This window comes from Montipora capricornis, chromosome 7 (assembly GCF_036669925.1).
Source record: "Montipora capricornis isolate CH-2021 chromosome 7, ASM3666992v2, whole genome shotgun sequence".
Taxonomy (NCBI): Eukaryota; Metazoa; Cnidaria; class Anthozoa; order Scleractinia; family Acroporidae; genus Montipora; species Montipora capricornis.
In genome coordinates this window covers 38417482-38432983 of record NC_090889.1, presented here as the reverse complement: position 1 = coordinate 38432983, position 15502 = coordinate 38417482, and the positions used below count along the sequence as shown (strand labels likewise).

At 39.6% G+C, this 15502-nt stretch overlaps 1 protein-coding gene across 1 annotated transcript in view; it reads left to right on the top strand.

Annotated features, from left to right (window-relative positions):
* Window positions 1-15502, top strand: part of LOC138057140 (cilia- and flagella-associated protein 337-like) — a 39023-nt gene that overhangs the window by 3148 nt on the left and 20373 nt on the right. Inside the window, exons 5-20 of the mRNA XM_068903208.1 lie at window positions 357-426; window positions 750-803; window positions 1716-1824; window positions 2919-3006; window positions 3928-4061; window positions 5678-5776; window positions 6069-6171; window positions 7175-7239; window positions 7649-7713; window positions 9621-9704; window positions 10663-10741; window positions 11333-11394; window positions 12242-12337; window positions 13147-13215; window positions 13952-14047; window positions 15222-15337. Of these exons, the coding sequence (XP_068759309.1) occupies window positions 357-426; window positions 750-803; window positions 1716-1824; window positions 2919-3006; window positions 3928-4061; window positions 5678-5776; window positions 6069-6171; window positions 7175-7239; window positions 7649-7713; window positions 9621-9704; window positions 10663-10741; window positions 11333-11394; window positions 12242-12337; window positions 13147-13215; window positions 13952-14047; window positions 15222-15337 (1389 nt within the window). The remainder of the gene's footprint in view (window positions 1-356; window positions 427-749; window positions 804-1715; window positions 1825-2918; window positions 3007-3927; window positions 4062-5677; window positions 5777-6068; window positions 6172-7174; window positions 7240-7648; window positions 7714-9620; window positions 9705-10662; window positions 10742-11332; window positions 11395-12241; window positions 12338-13146; window positions 13216-13951; window positions 14048-15221; window positions 15338-15502) is intronic.

Here is a 15502-nt window from a genome sequence, read left to right as displayed (position 1 = left end):
ACTTTGCCGAGTGCTGGAACATGCAGATGTAGATGTAGATGTAGATGTAGAAATGAGATGTAGTTGTAGAAAATCATTAAGTCTCACTCCTCGGAGTCAATGGGTTAATGATAAAAATGAAAAATTACAGTGTATATACACTGTAAAAGATCACTGTGATTTTAATAAAATTACATCACACTTCGTATGATTTAATTACAATAATTTTAATATTGTTAAGTGTACACCATTGATAATATAAAATGAGAAACTTCAAGTTATAGCTGCCCCACATGGTGGTGGTAGAATTGTGCAGTGGTTGCATGGTCATTTCAGTGGTTTTAACTAGTTTTTCATAAGAGGCCATTCATTTGCAGCCCTCATAAAGAAGCAATTATAAGAATATGTCCATTGATGAATCCATCAAGATACATAGCTGTTAGCAAGGTAATACAATCTCAAAGTGTTGCTTTAAATTAAAAAATAAATTTTACATGTAAAACTTGAAGAGCTACTCAACTCTAAGCACTGCAGACATGAAATATTTTTAATCGTGAGAATTTATTTTATCCCAAATCCCTTGAAGTCATCGGAACTGTCAACGCTGAAAGCAATTTCTTTGGGCTATGTGAAAAGAACCAGTGAATTAATTTAGCAATTTTGCACGTACAAGAAAATTTGTATAACATTTATTCTTGATTCATGATTGAAATGATGTGTGTAAAAGGTGTTTGCAGGTATTATAAGTACTACCCTATTGAATTTTCCAGGAAGGAGTAATTTCAGTTTGGGCATTAAATATGAAGCCACTTAGAACAGTACAGGTATGAATGATTGGTGGAGTAAGACAACTAATATATTTCTGCATGATCACCTAATGCATATCACATCTCAGATTTTCTTTGAATGAGAACCAAGGGAATTTCTTAAAGTATAATCTTTCAGATTGTAGTTTTGACCTTTTCACCCCATCAAAATATACTACTCATTGACAAAGATAAGCCAGTTCAGACTGCTAAGAAACACATACTAGCTTCCATCAATCAAATTTCTGAACATAGCCGGGGAGATCATTTACTCCACCTCCAGAATGTGATTTGAATCAGTTAAAAGATTTGTACAGGTTCCATAGCTTTCTATCGGCGTCGAGTGTACTGTGGAAAACAAAGGTGCTCATTGGTCTTGCAAGGAGGCAGTACTGTGGCCCTGTGGTTAGGGCGCTTGCCTTGAGATCGGGAAATCCCGGGTTCAAGACCCGCTCTGACCACTCGCTGAATTTGTTCAGTGGTAGTCCCTGGTTCAACTTCCCAGCTGCACTTGTAAATAGCCAACTGGTTTACCTCCGACCAGTTGGGATTCTTAACAGTTGTTGCTGTTGTGTTCTGTTGTTTCGTTGATTGTTTCATTGGCCCTGAAAAGCCCCTATGGGGAGCAGTCGATTAAGTATGTATTGTATTGTATTGATGTGTCATGCATCAATTGATTCTGGCATCTGTGGTTTTGGGTCAACTCTTGGCTTGGCATTGGAAGTTTGATTGATGGAAGTTTCCACAGATTACGAAAATTGCAGTAATAATGATGCTTATTTTTGTCTCGACATGCACTGTGTTTTTTGAAACTCTGAGCTATCTTACTTTCTTTTTATAGCTCCTTGCCTTTCTCAAAGATTCGTGTATTTACATTGTTAGCATATCTAAAAAATAATGCAATGCATAATAAAAAAATATTATCAACAGGTTCAGACTGATCACGATGAAGTGAAGCAAAGAGATTTATGGGTGACTGACTTCGCACCTATGCAGAATATCTACAAGCTTGCACTTGCTCTGACCAGTAAAGAAATAGGTAACAGCTCTGTGGATAAATTTTGTCCAGTATAGCTAGGGATCAAGTAAGTCACGGCCAATGTAATGAAAGGAAAGAAAGAAAAGATCATCTAATTTCATTTTCACAAAAGTTTAGCTTGGGATTGGCAGGGTAAAGTTTTGCAATAGGTGACTTGTTTGGAAAGGATAGGGCACAGTAAACTGAGCACATGTGGTGTTTATAAAATTATTATGTTGTCAGCTGTAGCTAATGATAGTTAAGACCAAGACAACAAAAGGAAAAAGGAAAGAAAGAATGGACGATCTATTTTACTACTTGTTGACTCTGGAGTCAGGTACATGATGTTGATGTACACAATGGTTGCTGACCCCTCCATGGAGATATTTCGCTGACAAATAAAGGTTGTTCTGTTAAGCTTGTAATGTTTGATTACTTTAATTATTGAAGCATGCAAACATGAGACGACTAGATCTTGTCTAAAATGCATTAATAGGTTACAGGCCGGTCACAGGTTACGTGAGGTGACTCAAGGCTTTTAATATATTTGCAAGCCGAAACTCTTTGAAGTGGTATTTTTTTCTTATTTAGTAGAACAGTGAATTTTGTTGTGAGCTGCAGTCGGTAGCACCTTACTTTTGCAACACCATATACCAGAATTTTGGAAGCACTGATTCGTGCTTTCGTGAGAAGCATTACTTTATTTAGGTCACTCGTCACTCTAGCAGGATCTGCTAATCTTTTTGTACATCATAGCACTGAACTATGGTCAAACTGTGAAAAAAAAGTACTTTCAAGTTGACATAAGAAATATAAAAAACGTTACTTTGTATTGTATTAACTTAACCTAAACTACTTAATTGCAATTCTGCTCGGAGATTCACGGTGACATGCGGTGGACTTGGCTAATTAAAATGCCTAGGACGTTTTTTAGAAGTGCCGACTTGTTCGAAGAGCCCTAGCTCGCATAGATATTTGGCGCCAGTCAAAAATTCAAAAGTTCACTTACATAACGTGTAAATTAGTAACTATTATGCTATTTTAACAGCCCTCATCAGCTGTAACTTGCTTGTCTATATTAATGAAAAAAATTCTTTTTTTTTCTGACCTCATAGCCATATATGACTTGAGTTCCAAGTCAGAATTTAACTGTCAATTTAGAATACAAGGCCTTGAGCATACACCTCTCTGTATGAACTACTGGTGAGTCCGTATACACAGTAAAAGTTTGTGAATTTTTATAATGTGATGTAATCACATGATGCAGATTCAGACCTTCTTAGACTATTAGCTATTAAAATAAAAAACAAGTTTATGTTAGGCATTCCAAATCATTAGGCAGTGTTGCCCAGTGGTTAGAGCGCTTGCCTTGAGATCCGGAGATCCCGGGTTCAAGACCCGCTCTGACCACTCGTTGAATTTGATCCTGGTAGTCCCTGGTTCAACTTCCCAGCCGCACTTGTAAATAGCCAACTGGTTTGCCTCCGGCCAGTTGGGATTCTTAACAGTTGTTGTTGTTCTGTTCTGTCGTTTCGTTGACTTTCATTGGCCCTGAAAAGCCCCTATGGGGAGCGGTCAGTTAAGTATGTAAATTAAGTATGTATGTAAATTAATCAACGTTTTGGTTCCCCTCTGGTCCTCTTGTCTGTCCACTCCAGTTTTACCCATCACATGTGTTCTCCGTTGAAGAGTTAAATCATCTGGCATTATAGTAAAATCTATAAGTACTCTTTCAGGATGGAAAGATTTAAATTGGGTTGTTTCCCAGACACTTGTCACTAGATGCAGTCAGGTTTGCATCTTTGATCTTGTTGTCACCATCAACCAGATTACTGACTGTAAACGTTTTTAAAATTTATTTTTAATATTCCCTAAATTCCCCAAGGCATATATATATTCACTGGTCAAGCTAGTTTTTCAAGGTTGGTTTATTTTTATCCACGTTTTTTGTAAAGCAAACTCATAAAAATACAGACTGGCCTACGTCCTTCGTTTTTGTCTTGCGTTGTGTGGTATTGACAACATATATAAACGTTTTCTTTGTGGTGTGCTGAGAACAGCAACAGATCAATAAGATTCGATGTGTGAGGTGATTTATATCTTGTGCTGCTTTTCCGTACTTAGGAGCAATCCCAACAAAGTCAATGAAGCAATTCTTGTATTTGGAGATGTGCAAGGACATGTTAATGCTTTGCTATTCTCAGCGGCAACAATGGCTTTATTTGACAGACCGGCTCAACCTGCAGGAAGCAAGCAAGGTGCAGATCCTATAGCAAAAACGTCACAATAAAATTATTTTCTGTTGTGAAAAATTTCGCCACACTTTTCATACTGATTCAAAGCAGCATAAATTCAAATAATATTTTGCAATTGCAAAGTTCTCCTGGTGGCACGTTTAAGCTGAGCTGTGAACGTTGATGAAAGATAGAAGTGATCATAGCACTTATCTGGACAATTTTTGATTGTATGACCCGCACTTCAAAATATGTAGATTTATTTCGTTGTTAATATGGTTGGTGCTGATTGCATGGCAGCAGTTAAAGTGTTACTCTATTCTGTCAATTTTCAATCCAAGACAATCAACCATGCGCTAGTTTCATAAAGATGGGGGAAAAAAGTGGGTAGTTTCGTACCACTTGTTGAACACTATATATTTCATTGTAAATGGTTTGAACCCAGGAGTTATATCATTAAGTAAAGTACGATCGTCCGGGTGAGTGTAGTCCTGAGAAGGACTGTTTGAGATGACATTGATTGACGTTTCGACAACCTGAGCGGAAGTCACTTGACTCTGAAGATGACTTCCGCTCAGGTTGTCGAACGTCAGTCAATGTCATCTCAAACAGTCCTTCTCAGGACTACACTCACCCGGACGATCGTACTTTACTTAATGATATATTTCATTGGCTGTATATTGTCGTACTTCCTTTTTTTTTTTCTGTGCTAAATCCATTGCTATCGTTCTTCGTTCTATTGTCCGTTTGGCCCTTCCTGAAGCCCGTTCAGTGAGGTTACGACACGACCCAAAAAAGGGCTGGGTTTCCAAACCAATGGACGGGATTCGACAGCCAAGATTAAGGACGGTGCCTAAGTACTATTGTTATTGCGCATACGTTCTGCGCATCTCGAGGTGCTGGGGTTTCCTATCGGTGGTGCTCATTAATACAGGGATATCTTTGCGCAGTTTAAAACTATCCGGAGAAAGTAGATCTTGGTAAGTGCTCTTGGTATCCAAAAGGAAAATTGGGGGTAAAGCTTCAATTTGAGAAAGAACGCCATACATTGCTTTGTATATTAAGAGTAATTTTTCACTGGCTGAGTGAAACGAATTAAGTGAAAAATGTTTTTCTCATGCACCGCTGGGGCCTGGGTATAGGTCATGTGACCTATCGGGCAGGCAGTTGTTTTTGTTGCATCCGCCATTGCCGACTTCCCGCCCACCCACCAGAAGATTTTAAGTTTTTATACAGTACCAGTATAATGTAATAGCCTTGAACTTTTTTCGTTAATTCCAGTCCTAGTGTAATGCTACTTGTATTAGCTTTGAATTTGCAGTAAAGGTCAGGCTTGCGGCGGTCAGCTTGACATGGCTACCAGCGGTGTGTGAGAAAGCTTTTTAGAAATATTATTCATGAATTATCTTTGAAAAATGCGCGGTTACCCCCAATTTTCTTTTTGGATTCCAATAACACTTGTTAAAATCTACATTTCCTACATATTCGTAAACCGAGGCAAAAATATCTTTGAATTTATAGTAGGCACCGTGCTTAAACGAATCTAAAAGATCCTCCTTTCTTTGATTTCCTCCAAATACATGCAGCTTGACAGGCTGGCATAGTATATTGACGTGTTTGTCATATAATAATTTTTGCAGATGTATGTTTAAATGTGAACATACAAGATGTGAACAAAGGTTTTTACAAGAATGCCAGATTGGTCAAGCACCAAGGGCACACTGAATGGGCTAGACAAGGTATTTTGATCATTTCACCAAATACAGTTCCCTGAAGTCAGTTGTAACCCAGCCAGTCCGTATTCAGCCGTTCAGTCACCAAGTTAGAAAGCCTGTGGGCCGAGATATTCACTCAGACATTCAATCAGTCTGCAAGTCAGTGAGTGCAGCTGTCCCTTCCTGTCCTGTCTCATTTCTCTCCTTCCTAAGTGCCCAGACACGGATTAATTCAGTAGTAGCAAACGTTATTAGCGTGCACTTGATAATTTTAATTTCGCCGTGAAACGTTAAATCTGTTGTTTTGTATTTCCAGTGATGTACTCCGTTCATTTGGACTGCTTTATATCCTGTGCTACCAACTACAAGAACTCCTTGGTGCTTGGCTGGATAGAAAAGTCCAAAATGAACATGCGCACGTGAGTATTGAAGACAGTCGCCTCACTTTTTACGTAGGATGCCTATGGGAGACCACGTTTCATTTAACCCTTTCCTTTCCGAGAGGCGCCCCATTTCCGAGTAAAATCGTCTGGCGTTAGACAGAGTAAAATCTATAAGTGTCGCTCCTGGGCAGGAAAGGGTTAAAATGGCTTAAGTGTCGTCGTCGTCTGATGTGGAAAGGAGCCACGTGCCTGTCACGAAGCTCTTGTTCTCTCTAAACTCACATCAAAGAAATCAAATGCAATCACATTGCGTGTTAGAGGGAGAGTAGTTGACTGGGTGAGAAAAATGACAACTTTTAGGTCAAAACAGGGAAATGGAATGGCGGAGAAATTTTCACGGTAGTGTCATCAACTTAAACACGAAGGCGCGCTATATAAGGAAGTCTTCCCTGGCAAGATCGAGGCTCAAAAAAGGTGTGGTGTGATTTATCAATCAACCGTGGACGCAACCGAGAGCTCTGTGATAATTTCTTCAATAAAAAAGCCCCTTATGGCAACGTGTTCATAATATGCCATAAAATGTTATGCGTCGTTCTTTTTTCAAATTCCCAGTCCCTTTTTTTTCGCGCTAGAAATATCTTTTCGGGCTTCCGTCTCAGTGATGCTGTTTGTTCATCACCATCTTGGATAATTAATCAGTCGTGCTTGAATGAATTCGAACAAAAGCAGTGCGTGAAGCGTCCCCTTTTATAGTGCGTCTTCGTGTTTAAGCTTGTCTTTCCACTCTCCGCTAGTACTCCTCATTTCCTTTATTTCTGGCCCGTGTACTAGCAATATCAGCATTGTTCTTTTCAGAAATCTTTAGCTTTCCCCAACCTGTACAACGTTTCTTTTCAATAAAAACACGTCTTCTTGGGAGGTGAGGGTAAAAGGTCCTTATTTATTTCCCCTGCGGTTGTCTTTTAGCTACAAAACGTTCTTAAGGTATTTTTTACTGTAATTTCAATACATGTAATAGAAATCCTCCTTTTCTACACAGAACCGAGTTTAAGATCCCTCAAGGTGTTAATGCTTTTGACTACAGTGAGAAAATCAACTTGATTGGTAAGTGAACGTGGACATTCTGGGAGATTCAGCCAATGGGGTGAAATTTCTTGCACGTGGAGTTTCGTATTCTTACGGCTAGACTGGATCTAGCATGAAATGGAGGCTAATGCGGATGAAATAATTTGCATGTGAAAAGATTCTCCCGAATTAGCCTCCATTTCATGCTGGACCCAATCCAATCGTCAGCATACGAAACTGGCCTATTACAGGCCAACACTCCCGTCTCTATCGGAAGCAGAAGCCTCGTGCCATCAATATCCTATTTACCCTTGTATACGTCAACCCGCTATATCTGATGGCAAAAAAACCGGAATTTTCTCAATTGAAAACCGTTGAATGGCCATATAGTATTTAAGTGAGGAATGCAATTCATTGTTGACAATTTTTGTTCGTTGATTTGTTATAGCCACTGCAGGGGTTAACCATCACGTTTGTTTGTGGAATCCTTATGTGATCTCCAAACCAGTTGGGGTAACGTATTTACAAGATAGATAGTTAGAGCAATTCTCTACAAAACAACAATAGAGCGGTTTTCAATTGAGTGTCGAAAGTAATTAGCGAATTGCTTTGGTTTATGATTACTTCACTCAGTGATTGGTTCAAAGTTAATTCTCGCGCCACTTTTTCAACCAATCAGAAGTGAAACCAAAATCAATCGTGGCTCGCACGTGCACATTTTCCCGCCGCTTTGTGTCGGCTACGTGTAATTACTTTGAGTTTTGATTGGTTTACCGAATTGTCTCCGTCCTTTTTGATTGGCCAAAGTAGTTGCTTTGGTTTTGGTTTTGCGACACTCGATTGAAACTCGCACTAATTTCCAAAGATATAAGTGATCCTCGCGCTTTTCTGGACAATTCCAGCAATTTTCTTTCATAGCAGGCAGCCTCAAGAGGACTCTAACCCATGACCTCTGGGATGCCTGAGCAATGCTCTACCAACTGAGCTATGAAGCCACTCAGTTGGGAACACGTAAATTTGTTAGGCTCGTGTGTTTCTGTGAAAGGACTCGATGCATCTTTCTAAGCGAAATGTCATTGCAGTGAATTGAACTACTTGAGTTAAGCACTCATGAAGAGGCCTGTGGCGGAAGATGTGGTTGATCAATGTGCAGGCATGGTCGTGGGTTCCTGTCCCGTTCAATCTCAGATCCATTTTTCTTTTCCCGGGCTTCGTCACAATAATATTGCTCAAGCTGCTGCATAACTGAACAGCGATGGCTTTCGCTTCTAAAATACGAATGTTTTGAATCTTTTATCAATTTGAAAATTAAAATGATAATAATGAGCACATCCACATAGTTGTTGTTACATCGGTCTCATTTTTACTGGGTTGCCAGTATGGCAATCCCAGTCGGAAAATGTATAGCACGTACCACAGGCAACCAAGTTTAAGCTCACGGAGCGTCTACTTTCGCGAGAGAGAGGAAGGAATGAGAACACGAGAACATAAAAACGTGACGATGAATTCTCCATCCTCAAAGACTGTCTTATCAATTAATTTCCTGGGCATTTGGTAAACAATTTGCAGGCGGAAACACGAAAACCTTAGAACCGCTGCAGGGTGATTTCTACAAACCAAGTGCCTTTTCAGAGGTCGTCCCAGTGTAAAATGTCACCGTCATGCCTTCTTTTAGGCTTCCTATAAGCTATCGATTGTCAGAGATCTGTTACTGAGATTGATTCCACTGGGATGACAGGCACGCAAATTTCTCCACCACCCTAAACATTTTCAGACTCAATAGCCCTTTTCACGGTTAGTTTTTCTCATTTGCATTACAATTTAGTCTAACGTGGGTGCGAGGCAATTTCGGGTTAAAACTACAAAATGTCCCGAAATTGCCTTACATACATGCTAGATTACATTGTAATGCAAATGAGGAAAACTAACCGTGAAAAGGGCTATTGGATTTTTCTAAGCATAATTTTCAAGCTCAATTTGATTTTGTTTGCTAGGAGCTCGCGTTTCTGCGACGTCAACTGCATCGCGAACGCAAAAAAAATTAACAATAGGTTTAATGATGAGCAAAACAAGAGAATAGGGAAGTTGTGTGAAGTTCATTATTTGCTCTGTTTGATACTTCGTGGTTATTTCAAAGACGACACCTTATTGGTCAGTTTGTGTAAAAGTGGACCGTGCGGTTTTGGGAAAAACGGATAAAATTGATGTTTGCAACATGGGTGCAATCTAGAAAATAAATTTTCGAAGCATCGTGGGGCATAGGGATTTGCTGTCTTAACGGGTATTCTTGGTAAAATAATCCATTGTTCTGCATAGGCATTTTGTCTTGTTCTGTTATGGACGCTCTTTCCTGGTGGTTCAACGATGGTGATGATGATGATGATGATAATGAAGTAGATATTGTGCCGTTTTTATTGCAGGTTCTCAGAGGACATATGCAAAGCATCATTTCAGTGTGCTTCATTGAGTCCAGAGGCCAACTAATCAGCTTATCAAAGGACAAAGTATGAAAAAGCCTTCAGTTAAGAATCAATTTGTATGATGTAGAGTCAGGCTTGTGTTGTTTGATGTAAAAAACGAGTGAACGATTTTGTTATAGTCGAAGAGTAATTTATTAAATTTAAGTAAATTGATTTCAATTAATTTAAATAAATTACCGTAATTAATTTTATTCATTCATTAAGTATTTCGGTGAGACACTTCAGTTAAAAAAAAAACTTTTTCTAGCTTTCAATGCCCACCGGATCTAGAACTCCAACCTTTCCCACTTCCCCATCGCTCTATCCTTTTCAATATTCAATGCTGCATTTTATATTGCTATCAACATTGGTAAGTAATACGAGCAAATTAATTTATGTATTCACTACTTGCACAAATCCCATAATACACCTCTTTTACCCCCCAAAAATCTGCATAGGCATTGTTTTCGACTTCTCTTGTGACATTTTCATATCCCAGGAGAAATTGCAAACAAGGGTTATCCGAAAGTTTTTTTTTTTTGGGGGGGGGGGGGTAATAGATGTGTATTATGGGATTGTGCACGTAATGAATGATAATTTGCCCGCATTAACCTCCGTTTGATGCTAGTTCCAGTCCAGCCGTGAGAATTCGAAAATGTCTATTAAAACGAAATAACGTGGTTAAAAACTCTAACTGACAAGGAAGCAATGAGTTGTCTCTTTACCGCGCGAGGCCGACTTCAAGACTCATTTATCGACGAACTGAGACCTACACTGAAAGTTGCCACAATTCAATCAGTCTCTTAAAAACGAAGAGCTTTTAATCCATCAAACTTCACAACAAGTGTGCTTGAAACGTATAAAAAAGACCAGTTTTTCTAAAAAGCAGATCGAAGTTTGCTCTTTGGGCCTGACAAGATCCACTGATCACTGAATCATAAATTAAATGCTCATATTGAGCTTAGAACTAAACAGTGATTTATTCTTGTATCTGTTTGTGCAGGTTCTTCGTATCTGGGACACGCATCTTCAAGTTTGTCTTCAACGTCTTTCCGGGATGTTTCCTAAGGGACCGGCTGAAGGTTAATCTTAGTTTTCTCTGCAATCTGCTCCCTTTTGGCCTCGATAATCATTCAGATATTAGCTGGAGCATACATCAGGGGCAAAAATTTCAGATTTTTAGAGCAATGTTGCTCAAAGATTGTCCAGTTTATCTTGCTCAAATTTTAATATAGAGGTCATCATTATAGCTCCTGAACAAAGGTTCGCGTGTTCGCAATTCCGACTTACACCTTTATACCCGTTTTACGCCTGCACACACTTTTTCAGCGGGTTCTCTTAATGCAAAAAGTCTCTTTGAGCCTCTGCGGAGGAGAGAGTTTATTATGCAATTCACTTTCAATATTTATCGCTCATTTCTTGGCGAACTGATTAGATTCTAATGCGATATGCTAATATGGCAAACTCGTAAACAATAACTCGCGAATACTTGACTAGTATGTTACGTCATCACCAGGATGTTACGTCGACGCGTTGATGACGTAACAAGGTTACTATCCCGTGTGCCTAGAGAGATATTTGGTCACGTGTTTTCCAGTAAAAGATACTCGCCCTGAAAGATAAATAGTTTGAGATTCGCTATGATTTGTAAGTCAGTTTGTTTACGTTATCAGTGTCAATCACGATGTACTATGATGAAGAACACAGCAAGTTGTTTACAGCGTTTAGCCAACAGGTAATGAAATTTATCTTCTTAAAAATACATAGACCGATCATAATTTTAGAATTTCTGAAAAATTTCCCCATATATTTAAACTGTAGAATACATGAAATAAAAGCCAGGAAGATCATATCGCAGTAAGGTAAACAACCTAAGCCTGGAAAAATCCATCCTTTATGACAAACAGTCAAGTCCATAAATATGACACAAGAACAGCCGGAAATTATCGTGTGCATTCCTGTCGCACGAACATTAAGAAGTTCACAATTCTTTACCAAGGACCTAGGGTCTGGAACTGTCTTCCTGCCTCTATTACCAATTTGTCAAGCTTTCCTATGTTTAAGAACAAAGTGCTAGAGTTTTTATTAAAATAGTTTCTGAGTTAGTTCCTGCCGCACTCCTTCGCAGCCCTTATTTTTGTTTAATATTGTGATATCGAGGTGGCCTCTCCTATAAGCCTGGTGGTTTCCTGAGGTCTCCTCGCCTAACAACCTGCTGTATGCTTTTTTAAAATCTGTTATACACCTAAAGGCAAATAAATGATGATGATGATGATCCTTGTCGTAGTAGGCACACATTAGTATGTCCTTCGCGGAATGTTTAGCCGCCTTGTTAAATTTCTGAAGTAGAGGAAGATTGAGGAGAGGAATAAGAGCAAGAAGAGCGAGACTTGGGGACGAGTGCGATAGCGCAAGGCGTCCTCAGGGAATCTTTCCGATCCGCTCGACCTGGGACGTCACGTTAGATTCGCGTGAGGACGACTGGGAACGAGGCTGGTTTGAAGTCCAATCGGACGTGTATGTAAGGCTGTGACGAATGTCTGTTTATTTATAAAAGATAAGAGAGGTTTTGATGTTTGCAGCTGACGTTAATGGTTATGAAACCAGAGGTGAAGGACAGAGTTATGAGTCATGAACATCCTGTGTCAGCGGCTATCTACAATAGCAAGTTTAATCAGGTTTGACTGGATTTATGCAGACAGAATGTCGTGACTGGCTAGCTGACTCACTGACCGTCTTATTGACTGGCTGACTGACTAACTCACCTATTGACTGACTTACTAACTGACCGGCTGTCTGTGAGGCTGAGTCACAGATTGACGGAATGACTGCCTGGCTGAGTCACTGGCTGGGTGACTGAGTCACAGACTGACTAACGGAATGACTTTCTGAGGAACCGACTGACTGACTGACGGAGTCACAGACTGATTGACGGAATAACTGACTGACCAAGTCACTTGCTAGCTGACAGAGTCATAGACTGATTTACGGAATGACTGACTGAGTCACTCTCTGACTGTCTGACTGACAGACAGACTACTGACTGGCTAATTGACTGTCTCTGACTGACTGATTTTTTTTTTTCAATTATTTATTTATCTATCTTTAAACGGTATTTGAAAATAAAAGGGCCATATCGTTCCATAAAGACAGCAAATGTTATCTCGTGCTGACGTTCACGTATAATAAGGACCTTTAAGTCAACGTTAGTTCTCTGTATTCTGTAAATGTATTTTGGCATGGGACACCAAAGAACAATTTTATTCTTCTGAGTCACATATTTCTCATTGCAAAACTGTATATTATATACCACAATAGAAGTAATACCATAAGGGTCTGTAAAACCGGATGTTAAAGCCGTTATTCAGTGAGTTAACTTGTCAAATACAAACTGAGATTTTGAAATCCAACAATAAATTCATTATTTATGAGATGAAGTAGAGGAAATTTGTGAAAACAGGAAACTGTGTTTATTGTTAAATTGAAGGTTGTCAGTGCTGGTACTGGTTCTGTTATCACCATGTGGATGATTGACACTGGACAGAAAGTTAAACAGGTACAAGGACCGATTCCAGTGTTCCACTTTCTGTGATCCAATACGCCTTGTTACGTGGTTACCATCGTTCAATCATTCTATCTCTTTACGTGGTTACCATGGCATCGATCAATCATTCTATCTCGTTACGTGGTTACCATGGCATCGATCAATCATTCTGTCTCGTTACGTGGTTACCATGGCATCGATCAATCATTCTATCTCGTTACGTGGTGTCCATGGTATCAAGAAATCGATGCGTCTCGTTACGTTGTTACCATAGCATCGATTAATCGATTTAGACCCAACATTCAGTGCTACCTTACGTTCAGCCTTATGATGATGTTATCAGAAACAATTTGTTCATATTTTCATTTTGGTACTTACTTCACGTTACCTCTGTAATGTAGATCCATAATCATTGATCGAATTCTCAAGTTGACGCTAAGTTGCATTGTGTGACGCACCAATTGATGCTGAAAAGCAATTTTCCTCACAACATAAAAAGCCAACACTCGCGCTGTGGACGGTGGTCACATGCGAGGTGTTGCGTGACACTTAGGGTCCAGGTGATAGTGATCTCTTTTGTCCTGTTAACAATCACGCAACACCACTCACATTTGGGTCTCTACGGTGGATTCAAGAACGAAATCTGAGATAAGCCTACAGTTCACGTCTGGAGAAAAAGGACTTTCCCGGCCTAATGTGCTGTCACTTGTTTTCCCTTGTTTAAATAACAGGATTTTTTTTCTCTTAGTTCGCTAATGCCCATGGAAGCTCGGAAATAACAACGTTAACTCAGGATTCCACTGAAACAAGACTCTTCACAGCGAGTGCTGATGGAAACATCAAGGTACGAATCATGTGTAATAGGCGAAGGTAAATTTGTTCTGTTTGTTTCGCCATTGTTTTTATTGAACGGTTCAGGGGCCGTTTACTTGAAAGGAGAAATGTTTTTACTACGGGGATAACCTACAGTAGAGGGATATCTAAGCACTGTTCGTTTTCTGCAATTAGTTTAAAGTGTGACATTCTGTCTAGTCTTGTGATGGTGTCTCCTGAACCGAGGGACACAGGATCATTGCTTCACTTGATTTCATTATCCGCAGATCAATATATGATTTACTTAATCTCTCATTTCATTATTTGATTCACAAACGACCAGCTGCCAACATCAGTGGTTTCATAGCTCAGTTGGTTAGAGCGTCGCACCGGTATCGCGAGGTCACGGGGTTCAAACCCCGTTGAAATTTTGAAATTCAGGCTTCTCTAAATTTTGCGTTCATAACTGCGTGGATCATTCCTTCACTTGATTTTCATATCCGAAGTTCAATATATGATTAGTTTCGTATATCATTTCATTCGTTAATTCATTCATCACGGGAACATTCGAACCCACAAATGATTATCTTTTGACCAATGATGTCATTGTTTTAAGCCGTTGTCGTGGCCAATTAGCTGTCGTCGTTCTAGAGAGTTCAACAACAACGCCACATAGCAAGAATATTATTGGTTAAAAGAGCGACTATAATCGTGTTGCAAATGCGGCACGTGATAATACAAAAAGTGAGCGATTACGTGATTTGATATCTAAATCCTTGCTTCGAGTAACCCGGGCCTGGGGCCTGTTTCCCGAAAGTCCCGTAACTTTACGGGACATTTTTGGGTGTCACAATTAATTCCCTTTTTATCTCAAGAACGTAGAGGATTTAGGTCGTCAAACTTTACAGTTATTTTTCTTTCTGTTACCTTGAAAACACTTTAAAAGATCGGCTTTCCAAAACAAGCGGTTGGCAGTTTCACAAATGGCTTTTCAAGCCCGAAAGGTTTTCGGGACATTCGAGAAACGGGTCCCTGGTCGCCAAAGCCAGAAAGCCCGAAAAGTTTTCGGGACATTCGAGAAACGGGTCCCTGGTCGCCAAAGCCCACTGTTTGCATTCTCCGATCGAACATTTTAGCCAAAAGTCATCGAATTCGAAGTTCTTTGCTAATTTATTTTGATTACATCTGTTCATATTTTGTTTCAGATCTGGGATTTTAATGGTCATTGTCATCATATTTTAATGGCTGGTAATGGTGGTCCAGCGGAGATCAGTCAAGTGTTGTGTTTGAAAAGAATTATCATCGTTGTGGGATGGGACAGGTAATTAACATCTTTACCTTTACTCACGACCAGTTGGCTCAATCGAAAGTGCCCTTGACCGCCGTGCGGGAGGTCGCGGGTTCGAAACCCCGCCAGACCAACACTCACGGTCTTTAAATAACTGAGAAGAAAGTGCTGTCTTTGCAACTATACCTGCAAAATAGT